The 18901-nt window shown below is 50.2% G+C and overlaps 1 protein-coding gene and 1 pseudogene across 4 annotated transcripts in view; both read left to right on the top strand.

The window, feature by feature from the left end:
* The window catches only part of LOC311622192 (transcription and mRNA export factor ENY2-like), a 42803-nt pseudogene that overhangs the window by 9958 nt on the left and 13944 nt on the right, over positions 1-18901 (top strand). The gene's annotated exons all lie outside the window — the stretch shown is intronic.
* ZNF688 (zinc finger protein 688) lies at positions 8049-11390 on the top strand. Of its 3 annotated transcripts, none has more exons than XM_084883078.1 (3): positions 8049-8606; positions 8808-8918; positions 9600-11390. In XM_084883078.1, the coding sequence occupies exons 1-3, from the start codon at positions 8156-8158 to the stop codon at positions 10112-10114; spliced, it is 1077 nt and encodes a 358-aa protein (XP_084739204.1). In that variant the 5' UTR covers positions 8049-8155; the 3' UTR covers positions 10115-11390. The 3 variants fall into 3 exon arrangements, with proteins under 3 accessions (XP_084739204.1, XP_084739206.1, XP_084739205.1); XM_084883079.1 differs by having other exon boundaries at positions 8056-8549; XM_084883080.1 differs by lacking the exon at positions 8808-8918 and having other exon boundaries at positions 8049-8549.

Raw genomic sequence — 18901 nt, 5'->3', positions numbered from 1 at the left:
TTGCTGCAATCAACCAGAATCTTAAGTATAACAAAAACAAACAAAAAGACAAGGCTCAGGCCACTCTTTACCAGGCTATTTCTCAGGATTGTGTTCCCAGCAAGCAACCTTGAGGGAGAGGTAATGTGTCATCTAGTCAAAGAGTACTTACTTACCACTCACAGATTCCCGAGCTCATTGCTCCTCCCCACAATGCAGCTCACTGTGTACCTGGCATCCATATGGGCCCCTCCGTGTTGCCTCTGTGGAACTTAGGAGGCAAAAAGAACTTATGCATACATGATGCCTTGGCTGCTTGTTGAGCCTTGTATAAGATCTTTTGTCTCTCACATAGGAGGCTCTTGTCTTCTGCCGGCATCCATGAAATAGTTACAGATTAACTTGCTAACTTCTAAGTAGGGTAACCTAAACTGCACACCTGCTGGTTCGTATTGTTTGCCTATAGTAGAGGAGGAGACTGAGGCTCAGTATATAATAATTACTATATTATGATATTGTAATAAATAATTTGCCCAGGATCAGTTATCTAGTAAATGTAAGGGCTAGGATTCCAAGCCAGGTCTCACTCCAAAGCCAGCTGCTGGACAACTTACTACTCCCCTAAACTGTCCCTTAAGATGGCTGGCAAGTTAGTTAATAAATCAATACTTTAGTTTTTATCTTGATTCACTCAGTTTTCCTCTTTAACCTCTCTTGAAACTTAGCTTTCATGCCCCATAGCCTTCTCCTCTTCCTGGCGCCTCTGGGGCCTCCTTCTTGTGTGTATCTGTGGGAATTTCTTCCCAGCGTTTCTTGAGAAATGTATGTTTCCCCAAACCCCAAGAAACTGGAAAACACCCCCAAACAATTAGTGTGATACACCACCTAAACAAAATGAAGGATAAAAATCACATGATCATATAAATAGATGCAAAAAAACCTTTTTACAAAATCTAGCACTCCCTTAGGATAACTCTCAGCAAAGTGGGAACAGACCTCAACATAATAAAGGCCATAGACGACAAACCCACAGCTAACATCATACTTAATGTGAAAAAACTAGTCATTTCCCCTAAGATCAGAAACAAGACAGGAATGTCCACTTTCACCACTCGTATTCAACATAGTACTGGAAGTCCTAATCACAGCAATCAGACAAGAAGGAATAAAGGTAATCAAATTGGAAAGGAAGAAGTAAAACTTATTATTTGCAGATGACATAATTCCACCCAAACACACACACACACACACACACACACACACACACAAAAAAAAAAAAAAAAACAAAACCCCAGAACTGATAAATTCAGTAAAGTATAGGATATAAAATAAATATCCAGAAATTGGTTGCATTTTTTTAAAATGTTTTTATTTGTAGAGAGAGGGGAAGTAAGAGGGATAAAGAGAGAGAAGCAACATCAATGAGGGAGCCATGGCACCTCCATGTGGGGATGAGGGGACAAGAAGAGATAAGCCAAAGGACTTACATACTTACAGGGTAACGAAGGCCTGGGGACAGTATGTGCTGGGAGAGGGAAGTAAAGGAGGGGGAAATGGGAGATATCTGTACTATTATACTATCAACAATGAAAACTATATATTTTAAAAAAACACACATCAATGAGAGAGACACAATTAGTAGGATTCATCCAGTGTAAGCCTGGCCTTCACCAGCAAGCATGTGAACTAGCTGATATAAGACAGAGAAACCAGGTTCATCAATTTGAATTACCACATTAAATTTGTCAGCAAATCTGTGGATCCTCAGTTACTTTGGAAAAAATCCCTGACTAAGCCTCCCAATTCAGCTTTAGTCCAGGGAACATAAGAAATTAGAGGCTTTTGCTCTAGCTGGTTTGGCTCAGTGGATGGAACGCCGGCCCGGTCAAGGGCATGTACCTTGGTTGCGGGCACATCCCTGGTGGGGGTGTGCAGGAGGCAGCTGGTCAATGTTTCTCTCTCATCAGCATTTCTGGCTCTCTATCTGTCTCCCTTCCTCCCCTCCGTGAAATATCAATAAAATATATTTTTTTTAAAAGTCAATAAAAATATTTTTAAAAAATATATTTTATTGATTTTTTTTACAGAGAGGAAGGGAGAGTAATAGAGAGCCAGAAACATCGATGAAAGAGAAACATCGACCAGCTGCCTCCTGCACACCCCCCACCGGGGATGTGCCTGCAACCAAGGTACATGCCCTTGACCAGAATCAAACTTGGGACCCTTCAGACCGCAGGCCGACGCTCTATCCACTGAGCCAAACCGGTTTCGGTAATAAAAAATATTTTTAAAATATTAAAAAAATAAAAGGCTAATATGCAAATTGATAGAACAGCAGAATGACCAGTCACTATGATGCATACTGACCACCAGGAGGCAGACACTCAGTGCAGAAACCAGGCTCATGGCTGGCAAGCACAGCAATGGCAGTGCTAAGGACCGCTGGGGGAGCAGGCTTACGCTGGCAGGCAGGCAGCCTGCCTCTGGAGGAGTCCTGGACTGCAGGAGGGCACAGGCCAGGCTGAGGGACCACCCCTCCAGTGCACGAATGTTGTGCACCAGGCCTCTAGTGTCATAATAAATGTCTGTTCCCAGAAGGTGTTTCTGTGAAGGCTAGACGGCAAGCAGTCCACATGTAGACTTCATAATGATGGCCTTCAGTGGCACCTGGGGAGGCCACTTAATGTCCTTTTTGGAAGAGGATTATAAACAGGTTCTGGATTGTAAGCTCTATGAAGGCTGGGACCATCACCACCCTCAATGCCTGCGTCAGAGTAGGGGCTTACTATTTTGTCTCCTCCTTTTATCTCCAGTTTTCAGGGCTTTCCTGTGTTAACCTCCAGACAGAATCTGCTTTTACTCTGGGCTCGGTTTCAGGGCCTGCTGAGACCCTCTCTTTGAGCCTTACTCCCACGGGGTCTTATACTCAGCTATTCACACTGCCTCCAGGGCAGGTCATTTCAAGTTTTATCCTTTTCCCTGACTTGGGATGTGGGGATGGGACTGAGGAAAGAAGGGCTGAAGAATCCAAAACACAGAGATGGAGCATGGGAGTGCCCCTCAAGGAGAGGCTGCCAGCCAGCACACAGCCTGGCCTTCGTCACAGAGCTGCCTGCCCACAGCTCTGCTGGAACTCAGGTGGAGCTCCACTGAGCCGTGGCTCCAGGACACACCAACCCACAGACCACCCTACTCTGGCCTAGACTCTGGCTACAACTTCAGCCATCCCTCCCTCCAGAAGTGGTCTAGTTTGGGGAACGGTCCTTCCTCTGTGACCTGTTTCTCCCAGTACAGGGACCTGTTCTGGCTTAGTTCATCCACACAGGTGAAAAGCCCATCTACTGCCCATTGCGGGCGATGCTGCTGCCAGAGGGCTTCCCTGGCCATTCACTCTGGGGAGAAGCCCTCCCAACGCCCAGACTGCAAGAGTCACTTCGCTGACCCCTAGGTCCTGGCCATCCACCAGCACAAGCACACAAGCAAGAAGCCCTACAGCCGTCCTAAATGCAGCTTCCATTTTGCCTACAGCACATGTGTCAAACACAAGGCCCGCGGGCCAAATCCAGCCCGCCAGGCCTTGCAATGTGGCCCGCACCACGCTGTCATCACTGCACTCGCTGTCAGTTTATGACATTGTCAGTTTATGACTGTTCAGTAAACCATTCGGCCCGCAATTTAGGCTGGATTTTAGATTTTGGCCCCTTCTCTGATTGAGTTCGACACCCCTAGCCTACAGGTACCTCTCTGCTGGCTCCCACAGGTGCACACACAGGCGAGAAGCCCTACCCCTGCCCTCACTGTGGCCTCTGCTTTACCCACTCTCCTCCTCCGTCATCAGCACGTCCGCTCTAACAGCCAGCCGAGTGTGGGGAAGGCTTCAAGCGCAAGTACGGCCTGGAAGACCATCAGTGGGTCAGTCCCTCTGACAAGAGCCCAAGTGGCAGCAGCCGGTAGTGGGTCTCAGAGCCAATCCTGTTTTGGGAGGCCAGGATCCCCAGTTAATTTCTGGTACTTTCCAGATCTACTTCAAGAGGGTTAGGTGATAGAGCTCACGAGATGATGAGTTTTCTCTGGAAAGGAAGAGGCAAGGCTATGTTTGCAGGGTAAGGAGAGGAAGCGGGCAGGTAGGGGAACAAAGCTCTGTGTGAGGAAAAGAGCAGAGGGGAGGGGCCAGGGAAGGCCCTTTGGAAGAGGAGGCTGCACTCTGAATGACCGCCAGAGGACTGAACCCGTGTTCTGAGGTTCCGGCTCCCACTTCCAAGTCCCAGTTGGGGTTACTTCGCTGCAAACCCTTCACCTGGCTTTTCTTTCTGGATTGTTCTCTCCCTTAGAGCATTTCGGTCTGCATCTCCCCTGTTCCTCAGAGATGGGGTTCTTTAGATGTGAAAACCTATTAAAGGAGCTGGTACCCACTCTAGAGATGCACTGGAAAAAGGGCACACTATGGGCCTGTCCCCTCCGGGGGAAGCTTATTCAAGGATTCTGCCTTTTAGTCAGGGCAAGGGAAGTACCAGGCAGGCAGATCCATGCAGTACAAGCCGTTGCTGGCACTCCGGTCTCACAGATCTAGAGGTGGCCACAGAGAAAAAGGCTTCAGGTGGGGCACTCTCCTGCCCCAAGCTCACTCTGCACACAGTGTGCAAAAGTATTAAGCATAATGAATATAAATATAAATTTCCCCCAAAATATTTATGAATTAGTGATTGCAGTATTTTTTCTTCTTCACATATCAGCATGTTTCCTGGATTTTACATCTTCTCAATGTATTCTTGGGCCACAGCATCTGGAAATATATAATGCTAGGGACTTTAAAAAAATAATTACTTGAGCCCTAGCTGGTTTGGCTCAATGGATAGAGTGTCAGTCATCCTGTGGACTGAAGGGTCCTGGGTTCGATTCCAGTCCAGGGAGCATGTCTGGGTTGCAGGCTCAGTCTCCAGTAGAGGGCGTGCAGGAGGCAGCCAATCAATGATTCTCATCATTGATGTTTCTCTCCCTCTCCCTTCCTCTCTGAAGTCAATAAAAATATATTTAAAAAAATAAAAAAGGAATGAAGTATTGATTCATGCCACAAGATGGCTGAACCTTGAAAACACTATGTTAAGTGAAGGAAGCCAGACACAATAGGACAAATATTGTATGAGGTACCAGAACAGGCAAATTCAGTCAGAAAAATGAGAAATTACCAGGGACTTGGCGAGCGGGGAATGGAAAGTGACTGCTTAATGGGTTCTGGGTTTCCTTTGTTGGTGAAGAAACATTTTGAAAATTGATAGTAGTGACAGTTGCACAATATTGTGAATACAATTAATGCCACTGAATTGTGAACATAGAAATGGTTAAAATGGGCCCTGGATGGAGTGCCCTCCCGTACACCAAAGTGTTTGCAGGGCCCTAGCTGGTTTGGCTTAGTGAATAGAGCCACCGCCTACGGACTGAAGGGTCCGGGATTCATTCTGGTCAAGGGCACATGCCTGGGGAGGCAGCCAATCAATGATTCCCTCTCATCATTGATGTTTCTATCTCTCTCTCTCTCCCTTCCTCTCTGAAGTCAATAAAAAATATAATTTTTAAAAAAAGTTTGCAGAAAAAAAAAAGTTTGCAGGTTCAATTCCCCGTTGGGGCACCTATGGGGCAAACACAAATGTTCAGAGCAGTACTAGATAAGAGGTGGAAACCCTAATGTCTACCTCCGTCAACAGATGGGCAGTAGGATTTAGCCATACAATGGCTTATTACTCAGCCATAAAATGGAATGAACTACCGACACATGCTAAATAAAGACAGAAGCCAGAAGGAAAGGCCACACATAGTGCATAGCTCCACTGATATGGAATACCCAGGAAAAGCAGATCTATAGGGACAGGAAGCAGATTAGTGATTGCTGTGGGCTGCGGGAGGGGAGAATGGGAGTGGCTGTTCAAAGGGTAGGTAGGTGGTTTCCATGAGGGTGATGCAGTAATGACTGGTTTACATCGTAAATGTACTAAATGCCACTGAATTGTAGTTTTAAATGGCATAGTGGTTTATGTGACGTGTATTTTACCACAATAAAAATTTGTGCAGAAGGAAACAGTCAGGGGTCACGTCAATGTCCTATATCTTGTTGGGGGTGACTGATGGTTAATATGGTTGTGTACGTTTGTCAAAACTTGGCCAATTTTACACTGAAGATCTATCTGTGCATTTTACTGTGTGTACAATGAAGTTAAAATTAATAAAAAGCTTAAAGTAAAAAAGTAAAAAAAAAAAAAAAAGCTTAAAGTATGGGTCGGCAGCTAAGTAATTGCGGATTTTTTAAAGAAAATCAAAGACAATTTTTTCATGGAACTAAATAACTTTATTCTGTAATGTATTGCCCATTTTGATCAATGACCTTTTGCCATCTTTCAGGCAGCATCATAATCCCACGTTCAAAAAACTTCTGGTTTTTATTAGCAAAAAACTGAATCAGGTACGATTTGACATCATCATCATTATTGAAATTTTTACCATTCAAGGAGTTTTGTAAAGATCGAAACAAAAAGTAATCAGATGGTGCAAGGTCAGGACTATATGGTGGATGTGGCAAAACATCCCAACCAAGCTCCATTAATTTTTGCCGAGTGACCAAAGATGTGTGTGGCCTTGCATTGTCATGATGGAATACAACACCTTTTCGATTTGTCAATTCGGGCCGCTCTTCTTCAACTGCATTGTTTAATTTCGTTAGTTGTTCAATGTAGACATCAGAATTGATCGTTCGGTTGGGTGGTAAGAGTTCAAAGTAGACAATTCCTTTGTAATCCCACCAAACTGATAACAAAACCTTCTTTTGATGAATATCAGCTTTTGATGTTGTTTGAGTTGGTTCACCTGGCCTGCTCCACGATCTTTTCTGCTTGATATTGTTGTAAACAACCCATTTTTCATTGCCAGTTATCAGTCGTTTTAAAAATGGATCATTTTCATTACGTTTCTTTAGCAAATCACAGCTGCTAATGCGTTGCGTTAACTGTGATTCTTTCAGTTCGTGAGGAACCCATGTATCGAGTTTTTGAACATAGCCAAGTTGTTTTAAGTGATTTTCAATGCATGTATGTGATACATGAAGCTTCTCTGCAATCTCACGTGTTGTACTGTGACAGTCCGAATTGATTATTGCTTTGATTAGGGCGTCATCAACTTCAACTGGACGACCAGAGCGTCTTTCATCTTGGAGTGAAAAATCACCAGAACGAAATTTGGCAAACCAATTTTGACACTGCCGTTCTTTTAAGGCTTCGTCACCATAAACAGCACATAACTTTTTATGAGCTTGCAATGCGTTTTTCCCTTTGCGGAAATAAAAAAGCAAAATATGACGAAAATGTTCCTTTTGATTTTCCATTTTTCAACGAACGCCAAACAAAAACTACAAAACAGATCAAAAAACTTTTTTTACTGATTAACAGCTGAATAGCCAACTATCAAATACAAAATGTGTTTTACATTTGTACTACGTCTGCAAACCTAAAAATTCAACTGAAGCCATATATGTGTGAAACCCGCAATTACTTAGTTGCCGACCCAATAGTTGCCTTTTGGAGACGAGAGGGAAAGGGTACAGGGAACTGATTTTTTTCATTGCAAAAGCTTTTTAAAAACCATATGCATTAGTTTATTTGGAGAAAAAGAAAATATAACAATTTCTCCATTCCAATTCGAACCTCAGCAAACATTCCTTCGCTCGCAGCTCAGTCGGGGCGGAGGGAGAGCGCACGGAGTGGGGCCCCGCAGCCCCGGACCCAGCTCCTTCCTACCCGGTGGCCCCGCGTCCAGCCGGGGCGGGAGCGGCTTCCCGCGGGGCTGGCACCGGCCCCGCCGCCGGGAGAAGAGCGTCGGGCTCAGCATCCCGGACTCCACAAACGCCCGTCCCAACCGGCTCCAGAGCCGGGGCGCGGGGCGCGGGGCGCGGGGCGCGGGGCGCGGGGCGCGGGGCGCGGGGCGCGGGGCGCGGGGCGCGGGGCGCGGGGCGCGGGGCGCGGGGCGCGGGGCGCGGGGCGCCGCCTCCTGCGCGCAGGCCAATCCCCGCCCGGTCCGTCCATCTTTCTTGAAGGCAAGAAGGCTCCCCCACGACTCCCCTCCGCCCGCCTCCCCCCTAGAGCGGCCATTTTGTTTGAGGGCAAGCGGCCGGCGGCCGGGAGGCGGCGGCGCCATGTTGGCTGCGCTCCGGGGAGCGGCCGCGGCCGGAGCCAGGATGTGGCCCTGTGTGGGGACGGCGCCTTCCGGGTCACCCGGGTGCCTGTGGCCACGCGGCCGCGAAGTGAATAAACACCGAGGGGCCGGGGGGCCCCTGCCCGAGCCCCCGAGTCCCCCGCAGCCCGTCCCCGCGCCCCCGCTCCCCCCGGGCCCGGGAGAGCCCATGGCGCCGCCCCCGGCCCCGCGGACCGCGGGGGCCGCCCGGCCCGGCCGCCAGGAGCCGGGCTCCGTGAGCTTCGCGGACGTGGCCGTGTACTTCTCCCCGGAGGAGTGGCGGAGCCTGCGGCCCGCGCAGAGGGCCCTGTACCGGGACGTGATGCGGGAGACCTACGGCCACCTGGGCGCGCTCGGTGAGCCGGGTCGGAGCCCCCTTCGCCGGGGTTCCTGGAGGATAGAGGGGCTCGGAGGTCTGTGAGCCCTGACCGCGCACCGTCCCCCAACACCCGCCCCCATGCCCCCATGCCCAGGCCGCCGTGCCCCCCGCGACCGCTCCCCGCGGGGGAGCCGGAGGCTGGGCCACGTGGGGCTGGTCCTGAGGGCGCGCCCTCGCCGGGCGGGGCTGCCGTCCTCCCCGCAGCCTCTCAGCTGCCCGTGACCTTCTCTCCCAGGCTTCCCCGGCCCCAAACCAGACCTCATCTCTTGGATGGAGCGGGGCAGTGAGGCTTGGAGCCCGGCCGCCCAGGACCCCGAGGGGGCAAGCGTGGGAGGAGCCCTGCGAGGTGAGGGGCCCCCAGGTCTCCCCACCTGCACTGCTGTCACCTTCAGACCCTCCTCCCCTCCCAGCACCCCTGCGGGAACAAGGAGGCACGTGTGGGTAACAGGGAAGGAGGCAGACCAGGCACAAAGTTTTCACAACTCGAGAGTCATCGTTAGAGACCAGAGTAGGGAACTCAGGAGCCCAAATCCAACACTCAGGTTTCCAGGTCCTGGTGGTAGAAATGCCAGCCAGGCCCCCTTTTTAGGAACTAAAATCCCCTAAGAATAGGTGTGACTTCAGATCCGCCTTTCACGTTCCTCCAGCAAAGCGAAGTGGTACCTGAGGACCTGCCCTTCCCAGCACACAGCCTGGCCCCCCTCCCACCCCCGCAGAGCGGCCCCTCTGAGGCGGAGAAACCTCCCAGCCTGAGCTCACCGCGCTCCCGCTGGTGTGCCCGCCCGCAGCCCGCACAGGAGTCACCGTGACTCACTTGTGACACGCGAGGAGCCGAGGCCTGAGGGATGTGGACGTGTTCACTGTCCTTCAAACCTGCGTGTGGACCACCGCGTAGAGTTTCTCTGGCACGTCTGTCTTTAAGCGAAAGCACCTACAGCCCGAGACTGTTTTTGGATGTATTAGAGAGAGAGGGAAACTAAGCAAATGTGTTTGAAAATGTATCTTCACTCTGATTCTTGTTTCCCAGGAGGCGCCCCAGACGAAGAGGAGGAGGAGGAGGAGCCCGAAGCGGGGCCAGGAGCCCAGGGACCCCGGAGGACTCCCGGGAAGGACCGGCCCGCGGAGCTGGTGAAACTCAACCCCGACGGGGCCCTGGGCAAGGCCTCGGCCAGGGCGCCGCCGCCCCTGAAAGCGGCCTGGGACCCGCGAGCGGGGCCGCCCCCGGGGCCCGGCAGGGGCTCGGCCCGCCAGCGGCGCCACGCGTGCGCGGACTGCGGCCGCCGCTTCACCTACCCGTCGCTGCTGGTCAGCCACCAGCGCATGCACTCGGACGAGCGGCCCTTCCCCTGCCCCGAGTGCGGCATGCGCTTCAAGAGGAAGTTCGCGGTGAACGCGCACCAGTGGACCCACCGCTCCTGCTCCGGGGGCCGGCGCGGCCGGAGGCCGGGCATCCGGGCGGTGCCGCAGGCCCCGGTCCGCGATGACCGGGACCCGCCCGTGCTGTTCCGGCACTACCCCGACATCTTCGAGGAGTGCGGGTGAGTGGCTCCCGCGTGTGGGGTCGAGCCTGACCTCGGCGATAAGGACCGACTGGGCCCTGACGCCTACATCAGGGGCTTGGGAACCCAGATTCACTCCTTGGGCTTCCCTCCAGGATCCCTCAGGTTTTCACACATGTAAAAAGGAAAGTGCCTGTAAAGATTCAACTAGGCTCAACCTGACACTCCTCTCCCCAGTTTTTCTAAAAATGAGCGAGACGCTAGACTTCTCAGTGCTGTTTCAGTAGCAGGTTCAACCAAGACCTTTGCTGTCTCAAAACCACCCCCTGCTGCTTATCTGCCTGAGAGGTAAAGGCTGGGGACTGAGGCCTGGGAGAGGGCCCCGAGGGTGGGGCCAGGCCGGGCTAGCTGAGCCACCGGGAGCCAGGGAGCGGGAGTGGGTGGACAGCACCGAGCGGGTCTCTGCACAGGCACAGCTGGTAAGTCTCGCCCTCCCAGCCTCACTCCCTCATCTGTAAAATGAGGATTATTAATGTCTACCTCAAGGGAAAGGGTTACTGTGAAGACTGAAATTTAAACAGTATAGTATGTATGACATAGTAAATGTGCAATAAATGTGTTGAAAGAGTGAATTATGGACATTTTACACTCCAGAAAGGCTAAGGAGGCAGGACATGAATATCAATAGCCATGTTTTGCAGATGAGTAAACTGAGGCTCAGAGATTAAGTAATTTTTTTCAACATTTCATTGCTTTAAGACAGCAAAGCTGGAAACTGACACTACCACTTTCTCTGAGCTGCTTAATGGGTTCTGGGTTTACTTTTCAGTGAGCAGTGAGTAGAACACAGGTCCCGCTCAGGTAAGAGCTGAGATCTGGGCAGGAAGCCAGCAGGACAGCAAACAGCAACTCCAGGAAAGGTTTTTTGGCCGTGGCCAGCTAGCTCAGTTGGTTAGAGTTGTGGTTGGCAAACTCCTTAGTCAACAGAGCGAGCCGCAGTTTGCCAACCACTGGGTTAGAGCATCATTCTAATATGCCAAGGTTGTGGGTTCTATTCCCGGCCAGGCCACAAACCAGAATCAACCAGAAATACATGGATAGGTGGAACAATGGGTCGATGTTTCTCTCAATGTACCTTGTCCTTTCTCTATCAATAAATTAATTTTTTATAAAAAGGTATCTTTGTCCTTACTTCCCAGCCAGAGAGTGGCCGCCCCTTGGAGAGGTAGCTCCTCAGGACGCAGGGCCCATCCCTGCCTGTCTGGGAGAATCTCACACGAAAACGGAGCCTGCCAAAGCCCAGGACTTCCTTTTTTTTTTTTTTTAAATATATTTTATTGATTTTTTACAGAGAGGAAGGGAGAGAGAGAGAGCTAGAAACGTCGATGAGAGAGAAACATCGACCAGCTGCCTCTTGCACACCCCCTACCGGGGATGTGCCCACAACCAATGTACATGCCCCTGACCAGAACCGAACCTGGGACCTTTCAGTCCGCAGACCTTTCAGTCCACAGACCGACGCTCTACCACTGAGCCAAACCGGTTTCGGCCAAAGCCCGGGACTTTCACTCAGAAAGGTGCAGCCAGCACGCAGTGACCTGCTGGAGACAGCTAGGTGATAGGGAATCCCAGGCTGAGGAAGGCTACTCCATGTTGTCATTCACAAGCCACACCTGAGGCCTCTGGGTTTTTGTGCCAGCTCCAGGGACAGGCTGACCCAGAAAGGAGTGACCTGATTGAGGCTGTGGTGAAAGCTGTGCCAGAGGCCCCACCTAACTGTCCTGGTTGGCAATGCCCCAGGAACTGCATCTGGAGAAGGAGAGGGCTGTGCTTCCATAGAACCAGGTGGTGATCCCATAGCACCGGGTGCGATCCCATAGCACCGGGTGGCAATCCCACGATCAAATAGCACCGGGTGGCGATCCCATAGCACCGGGTGGCGATCCCATAGCACCGGTTGGCAATCCCATGATCAAATAGCACCGGGTGGCGATCCCATAGCACCGGGTGGCGATCCCATAGCACCGGGTCCCATAGCACCAGGTGGTGATCCCATAGCACCAGGTGGTGATCCCATAGCACCGGGTCCCATAGCACCGGGTGGTGATCCCATACCACTGGGTGGTGATCACATAGCACCAGGGGGTGATCCCATAGCACCGGGTGGTGATCCCATAGCACCGGGTGGTGATCCCATAGCACTGAGTGGTGATCCCATAGCACCGGGTGGTGATTCTATAGTACCAGGTGGTAATCACGCAGCACCGGGTGGTAATTACGCAGCACTGGGTGGTGATTGCCGTGTGGGGAGATTTTCAGGCAAAGCAGCAGCAAGGAACCTTGTTTCCTGGAAAGGCTATAAATGGACACAGTGTGGAAGAAAGGGAAGAGCCTGGTCTGGAGCGGACTGTCCGGGCACAGATCCTGACTCACTTGCTTTTTAGCTGTGTCGTCTCAGGCAAGTTACCTCTTCCCAAGTCACCTCTCCGTGCCTTAGTTTCTTCATCTATAAAACCTACCTCATAAAATTGCTGTAGGATTAAGTAAGATAATGTAGAAGATTACCTTGCATATTAGCATTTAATAAACACCGGTTTTTATTACTCTAATCAATACAAAATCTTGTGTGAAGAGGACCAAGAGGAGGCTGGGCAGGTCTTCTCCAGGAAGGTTTCCTGGAGGAGGAGGTGTAAGTTACCCTTGAAGGATGAGAAGGATGAGAAAGATTCCGGCCAGGATAGACGTGGGTAAGGAACAGTAGTATGACTGAAACACAAACAACTAGGTAATGGTTCTGGCCGGCGGGCTCGGTTGGAGTGTCGCACTCATACACCAAAGGTGGAAGGTTTGATTCCCAGTCGGGGCACATACCCAGGTTGCAGGTTCCATCCCCAGTCAGGGTAGATCCGGGAGACAACCATAGATATCTTCCCCCCCCACCCCACTTCCTCTCTCTAAAACCAAATTTTATAAAATGTTCACCCAAGGATAATTTTTTTCCCCATTGATTTTTTTAGAGAGTTTTTTTTTTAGAGAGAATGGAGGGGAGACAGGAGGTGTTGAGAGAGAGACACACCAACTGGTTGCCTCCTATTCACACACTGATCAGGACCAGCAGTCAAGCCTGCAACCAGATATGTGTCCCTGATTGGGAATTGAACCCAAGACCCTTTGGAATGTAGGTCAATGTTCTAACCACTGAGCAACCAGTCAGGGCTCTAAAACCAATTAAAAAGAAAAGAAGTAGCCGAAACCGGTTTGGCTCAGTGGATAGAGCGTCGGTCTGCGGACTGAAAGGTCCCGGGTTCGATTCCAGTCAAGGGCACGTACATTGGTTGCGGGCATATCCCCAGTAGGTGGTATGCAGGAGGCGGCTGGTCAATGTTTCTAGCTCTATCCCTCTCTGTAAAAAATCAATAAAATATATTTAAAAAAAAAAGAAAAGAAGAAAAGAAGTAGATGATGAATAACGGAAGATGCAGCAGTGAGGGGGATGCCAAGCTGGAAGAGCCAACAGATCCCAGCAGAGGAGCGTAAGGATTACCCGGAGGAGCCAGGGAAAGTTCTTAGCAGAGGCAGGGTTGTTTAGTAGGTTCTTTGGCCCTGTCTGGTGTGGCTTGTCATCCGTGGTTGGGCGTCATCCGTGCACCAAAGATGCTGGTTCAATTCCTGGTTAGGGCACGTGCCCAGATTATGGGCTTAATAGGGGTGTGCAGGAGGCAGCCAATTGATGTTCTGCTTGCACATTGATGTTTCTCTTTCTCCCTCTCCCTATCTCTAAAAATCAATAAAGAAAAAAAATTTTTTTAATATATTTTTTATTGATTTTTTACAGAGAGGAAAGGAGAAAGATAGCTAGAAACGTCGATGAGAGAGAAACATCGACCAGCTGCCTCTTGCACACCCCCCAACCGGGGACGTGCCCGCAACCAATGAAAATGCCCCTGACCGGAATCAAACCTGGGACCTTTCAGTCCTCAGACCAACACTCTACCACTGAGCCAAACCAGTTTCGGCAAAAAAATTTTTTTAAAGATGGCTTTGTAAATAGTGTAAAGTGTGACCTGTAGGAGGAGACCAGTTACTAAAGACCTGTTGGACATCTGCTCCCAGAGCTGATCAGGAACTGGGACCAAGCTAAAGAGCAAGAAAATCTTGCTTCCTGACCTTGGAATTGGGAAGACAGATACTCATGAGAGGTTTCTGCCATAGTATCTGCACGGCTCAGTGACTGCCAATATGAGCTGTGAACAAGCAAGTCCCAGAGGTTTCAAGCAGATAGCTGGGCAAGGGAGCCTGACTGCTGGGCAAGGGGCAGTCAGGAGTGGGAGGGTGTGAAGGCCCAGGGGTGACCGTACTGGGGAGGGGTGGGCCAAAGAGAAGGTGGAGCTGGAGAGGCGGGGGAGCAGCACCAGGCACAGTGTGTCCAGCACAGCCCTGCCGGCTGCGGTCAGCATGAAGCACAGGATGAGTGCTTTCTCATTTATCTCTTTAACAGGAATCTAGTAAGTATTTACCATGTACTAGGAACTATTTTTGTGTCAGGATATAGCGGGGAAAACTGACACAGGAATCCTCTTAGAACTTGCCTCTGAGTGGTGGGAAGGGGGAGACTAGTGATAAGCCAGTATATAAATAAGACAAGGCACTGTACTGCAAATAAGCACTACAAAGGAATTAAAACAGATGTGCTGAAGGTGCCTGTTGCAGATGGATACCCAGGCCGGATGTGGTAAGGATGAAACATTAAAAAAAAAAAAAATTACTGGATTTTTTTTAGAGACGGAGAGGGATAGAGAGAAACATCTACCCTGTTTCCCCGAAAAAGTGTCTTATATTAATTTTTTCTCCCAAAGTTGCGCTAGGTCTTATTTTCAGGGGATGTCTTATCTTTCCATGCGCTAGGTCTTATTTTCGGAGGATATCTTATTTTCAGGGAAACACGGTATGTGAGAGCTATCACATCAATCATCCGCCCCCTGCACGGCCCCCACCTCCTGCATACCCCCATTTGTGATCAGGGAATTGAATGGCAAACCTTCAGAGCAAAGGATGACGCCCAACCAACTGACCACACCGGGGAAGGAACAGGTCACAGCTCTTGTGTGCCATGATGCAAAGTTTGGACTTATTTCTAAATATATTGGGAGGTCAGTGGGTTTTTCTTGGAAGTAAAATATGCACAACAGAATTTACCATTGGAAAAAAAATTAAATGTTTTTATTGATTTTAGAGGGGAAGAGAGAAATATAGATGTGAGCCACATCAATTGGTTGCCTCCCACAAATGTCCAATCAGGGCTGAGGAATCTGTCCTGCAACCCAGGTAAGTAGCCTTGACTGGAAATCGAACCCGAAACTCTTTGGTGCACAGGCCAACGCTCTAACTACTTAGCAACAGTGGCCAGGGCCTGAATGACATTTTTTCCCCATGACATGACCCCTAAACATAAGCCTCATATTTACTTTTCAATACTTACGATATCATATCCCATCATTTAAAATGTTTCTCGCCCTAACTGGTTTGGCTCAGTGTATAGAGCGTTGGCCTACGGACTGAAAGGTCCTGGGTTCGATTCCAGTCAAGGGCATGTACCTTGGTTGCAGGCACATCCCCAGTGGGGGGTGTGCGGGAGGCGGCTGATTGATGTTTCTCATCTTCTCTCTCATTGATGTTTCTAACTCTCCCATCCCTCTCTCTTTCTCTCTGTAAAAAATCAATAAAATATATTTATAAAATAAATAAATAAAAATGTTTCTCTTTACATTTACATGATAATACGGAATTATTTGTGTGTGATCAGAAGAAGCTCTTCTGACCTCCTAGGTCCCAGCTTCTTACACTGCCCACATTACAACTGCATCTTGATCTAAAACCTCACCTCCCTTTGGTTGCTGAGATAGTGCCTTCAATCATTTTGGCAGTACAGCATTGGTTCTGGATTGGAGGCCTGGGGCAGGTCATCCCTCCGAGCCTCAGCCTCCCGATCCAGAAAGGACCTGTCTCTGAAGTGTGAGGGTCCATTGAGTTAACAAGCAAAAGCACTTACTGGTAGAGCAGAGGCTGGCATAGAGTAAGTGATCATTCAAGCTAATCGAAGATTTTTAGTCTTTGTCGTAGAAGCAGCTGCAGGTCTTGCATAGTCTGCCGTTATTCCGTTAGGAGAGCTTGGAACTAGGAAATCAGGGCACATTTAAATGAAGCATTAGAACTCATCTAATTTTCTATGCAGTCATAATTGAATAAAGGATCCAGTTCACTTTCACAAGGTCAGCAGGGGTCAGTAAATTCAAACTATTCATGTTGCTTTTCTGAAACAGGCTGCGGAGGCAGGAGGAAGTGGTGGAAAAGGCTGGCATTTAGGAGTCTGAAGACCCTGAGTCACATGGGCTGCCTGACTGGGTAACAAATGGGCCTTAGTTTCCTCTTCTGCGAAATAACTGAACGCTAAGGCAGCGAGGCTTTCGGCTCAGTGTCCTCAGTTAAAGATACAGTAAATGTTGGAAATACCAGATATAGAGAATAGAGTGACCTATACATGCATACAGACAAACACCATCTCTGGGGGATATTTAGGAAAATATTAAGAGGAATAGGGTGGGAGGAGAGAATGTTATTCTATACCTTGTAAATGAAAAAACAAAATTGAGAAATGGTTTGAAAAAAAAAAAAATTATTAAGGCCATGGAGTGGGCCTTCTGGCGGGGATTAAGAAGTGAATGCTGACCCCGTGTCCCCTTCTGCTAGACCCCTGGGGCGTTCCCGTCCCCCAGCCTCACCTTTCACCCCCTCCGCGCCCCCAAGGAAGCCGAAGTGGCCGCGGCCATCTTAACTGTGGGCAAGGGCGCCCCCAAGGCCGCTGGCCGAACGGCGAGAGGAGAAATTCGAGGGGTTAACAAACCAGGTCACCAACATCAGACCCACACTGCAGCTGTCCAACGCCTTCCTCTAAAGATAGAGACGCCGGAGAGCCGCCATCTTTTCTGAGGGCGCCTGCCTTCTCTCGTCCTGGGATCACCGAGTCGGCATAACCCGCTCTCGGCGTCCTAGAGCGGCCCCCGGCGCTGGTTCCGGCCTCTGAGGTCCCCGGAGGCCTCCAACCCAGGGCACCCTCCGCGATGGGGCCGGGCGGGCTCCGGGTGCCTGCTCCCGGCTTCCCGCCGAGGTGCCCCAAGGCCCTGATGGAAGGCAGATGAGGGGGAAGGCTGTCGGCTTCGTGTCCGTGTCCGTGTCCGTGTCCGTGTCCGTGTCCGTGTGTTCCTTTCCCGGGAGGGGTTATCCGCTGCCCGCCAAGAGGGCCCCGGGCCGCACGCGGTGCGCAGACCTAACGCCGCCGGGGCGCGCTCCTGGAGGCCGGCCATCCCTGACCTCTGAAAAGGGAAGGGCCAGGTGGATGGGAAGGAACTGACACCCCACTCCCCCGACTCCTGTCCCAGGAGGCTCCGTTTTCTATTATGCCCGCCGATCACCCTAACCTGGAATTGATAACTGAGTCTCCCCTGGCCACTCCTCCGGGGGCTCTCAGGCCTTCCTGCGAACAGGCCAGAACCGGTGCCACAACACGAAGGCCCCGGCACGCCAACCTCCAGTTCAAACCAGAGCTCGCTCTCCCTACAGCCAAGCGATCCCATTTGGCTCCAGGTAAATGGGATCTTTGGCTTTTGTACACGCCTCCAGCTAGTGAGCCTGTGCTCTTGCTGTTCTGCACTGTATACACCTCCAAACCTACATCCTTCAGTGCCCTTCTCAATGCTGTCTCCAAGAAATTCCTCTTCTGCCCCATGCAGAAAAGCTCAGAACCGCGGCTCTGTGTCTGTGTAGATCTGAGCACAGTCTGCAGAGCTCACACCTTAGTGTAAATTTATTTCGTGTAAATTTAGAGCAGGAAGTTATCCTGGCTCACCAATACCTCCAACACCTAGAATATCTTGATGCCTGAGGAATGCATAGGTAGTATTAAGAAATGTATTGTTTTTTGTTTTTGTTTTTTAGTGGTTTAGTTTCTTCCCCTGGATTTCCAGACCCCAAACCAGCCCTCCTGGAGAAAGCAGGAGAGCCGGTGGGGTGCGGATGCTCCTGGGGAGGAGGGAGGAAGTCTGAGAAAGATGGAGAGGTGAGAAGTGGGGGCAATGTTCCAGTTCCAGCTAAAAGGAAAATGTTTTATTGAGCAAGAAACATCATCTACATGTTCCTTACTAATTTTTCTTGACCTGAATTTATGACACCTACTGGAGATTGAAATATTTATTTATTTATTTTTTTTATTTTGCTAATCCTCACCTGAGGATATTTTCCATTGATTTTTAGAGAGAGTGGAATGAAGGGGGGAGAGAGACAGAGAGAAACATCAATATAAGAGAGACACATTGATTGGTTGCCTCCCAAATGTGCCCTAAGTGCCAGGGATCAAGCCTGCAACCAAGGTACATGCCCTTGACCAGAATCAAATCCGAGACCTTTCAGCCCAAGGGCCAATGCTCTATCCACTGAGCAAAACTGGCCAGGTCAAGACTGAAACCTAAACCTTCTCTTTCTCAGTTGAGACGTCCTGTGGTCCCATGATCAGGTCACAATGAATGAATCGCAGTCTCCAGCTCAGCGGCAGTGTGTGAATTCAAGTTGAGGCTGGAGGCAGCTCACCTTTCTGTCTCCAGATCCCTGGGCCCTGCAGTTGAGGGTGTCCACTCTGGTTGATCCAGAGGTGGGTGGGACTGTCCCTGACTCATGAGCCCTGCAGTTAGCCGTCACAGCTTAGGGAGAGCTTTCAGGGGCGAGGCCCCCAGCTGAAGGCTTCTGCCACTGGGAAGCTTGGTTCTGGCACCTGCATGTG

The sequence above is a fragment of the Pipistrellus hanaki genome (genome assembly GCF_964339955.1).
Source record: "Pipistrellus hanaki genome assembly, chromosome: 4".
Lineage (NCBI taxonomy): Eukaryota > Metazoa > Chordata > Mammalia > Chiroptera > Vespertilionidae > Pipistrellus > Pipistrellus hanaki.
This window is presented reverse-complemented; position numbering and strand designations above follow the sequence as displayed.